The sequence below is a fragment of the Aplysia californica genome, unplaced genomic scaffold (genome assembly GCF_000002075.1).
Source record: "Aplysia californica isolate F4 #8 unplaced genomic scaffold, AplCal3.0 scaffold00339, whole genome shotgun sequence".
Taxonomy (NCBI): Eukaryota; Metazoa; Mollusca; class Gastropoda; order Aplysiida; family Aplysiidae; genus Aplysia; species Aplysia californica.
In genome coordinates, this window is record NW_004797609.1 from 315,805 (window position 1) to 317,186 (window position 1,382).

A 1,382-nucleotide genomic window follows, 5' to 3' on the forward strand; every position below is an offset into this window, starting at 1 on the left:
GCTGCTGCTGCTGCTGCTGCTAATGATGATGATGATGAAGATTATGAGGATCATTATAATAAATTTTGATGATGATAATACTGGTGAGGATTACAATCATCAAACAAACGACAACAACACAACTCACTCTGTGCTTGGCGCGACCTGACTGGAGCCTCTGATTTCATCAACCTCTGTGGAGAAGATACCGACGATAATGACATTAGTTTTGCTTAGGATTTTGTTCAACAACACTTTATCATCCTAGAAAAATAACTCTTTTTTTTCTTCTTCAAATGGATAAATCCTTATTCTGTATCATCGCAAAGTGGTTGGTTGGCGGGTGCTCTGGTGTGGTTTGCTCCCTCATTCCTGTCAAAAATCTATCGTCTCTTTCTCCGCTCTTTCTTTTTTGAGTTTGTTACTCTCTTGTAACACCTCTAACCTTCGGCACTTATATGACTGTATTGTGTTCCAAGTGCCATTAAACTCTTGCTAAAACTAAACCATTGCAAAAGGAATGAATGGAAACCATGATTGCTAGTGCCATTCACAGATCTGGCACTTGATGATGATTTGTATTTTCTATGTTGTTTTATTCCACCTAGACCCGCCTCTGTTCATATTCATCGTTCCTTTTTCTACTTTCACTTTTTAAACACCTATAACAATGATGGTTACACGTACCACCCACAAATATGCACACAAAATAATATCCGACACAAGATCTCATGACAGGCTATACTCACTCTGGAAGAACTCTTTTCTGGTCTCGTGTGTGTTCGTCTGTGCCGGAACACATCTGTTCCTCGCTCGGAGTAGTCTATAGATAGATAGATAGATAGATAGATAAATAGAGAGAGATAGATAGATAGATAGATTGATAGATATATGGATGTGTAGATAGATAGATAGATAGATAGATAGATAGATAGATAGATAGATAGATAGATAGATAGATAGATAGATAGATGAGCATACAGGTACACAAATAGAGCAAACTGTAGATAAATCGATAGATAGACAGATTGATACATGTTTTATTCTCTGAGTTATGATTTGCAAAATCTAATGGAAAAAACCAAGTGGGTGGTTGGCGGATGCTCTGGCGTGGTTAGCTTATTCTTTCCTATCAAACTTCTATCGTCCTTATCCCCCCCCCCTTCTTCTTTTTTAAGTTTGTTACTCTCTTGTAACACCTCTAATCTTCTGGCGCTCAAATGACCTTATGCAGTTGCAAGCGCCGTAAAACTTCTACTAAAACAAACAAGAAACAGCCAATAAGGCTGCACCACAATTTGTTGATATGACCTTATTATGTTGCAAGCGCAATAACATTCTTACTAAATAAAACAAACCGAAGTAATACACTAACCAACTAATAAAGGAAGAGGAGGAGGAGG

The 1,382-nt window shown here is 37.8% G+C and overlaps 2 protein-coding genes across 2 annotated transcripts in view; both read right to left on the reverse strand.

The window, feature by feature from the left end:
* LOC118478031 (ABC transporter F family member 4-like) overlaps window positions 1-167 on the reverse strand; it is a gene marked incomplete in the record, with an annotated part of 17,827 nt that extends 17,660 nt beyond the window's left edge. The window contains 1 exon segment of the mRNA XM_035970924.1: window positions 128-167.
* A 365-nt stretch (window positions 168-532) lies between these two features.
* Window positions 533-1,382, reverse strand: part of LOC101851966 — a 15,857-nt gene continuing 15,007 nt past the window's right edge. The window contains exon 4 of the mRNA XM_013085059.2: window positions 533-802. Within this exon, the coding sequence (XP_012940513.2) occupies window positions 709-802 (94 nt within the window). The 3' untranslated portion in view covers window positions 533-708. The remainder of the gene's footprint in view (window positions 803-1,382) is intronic.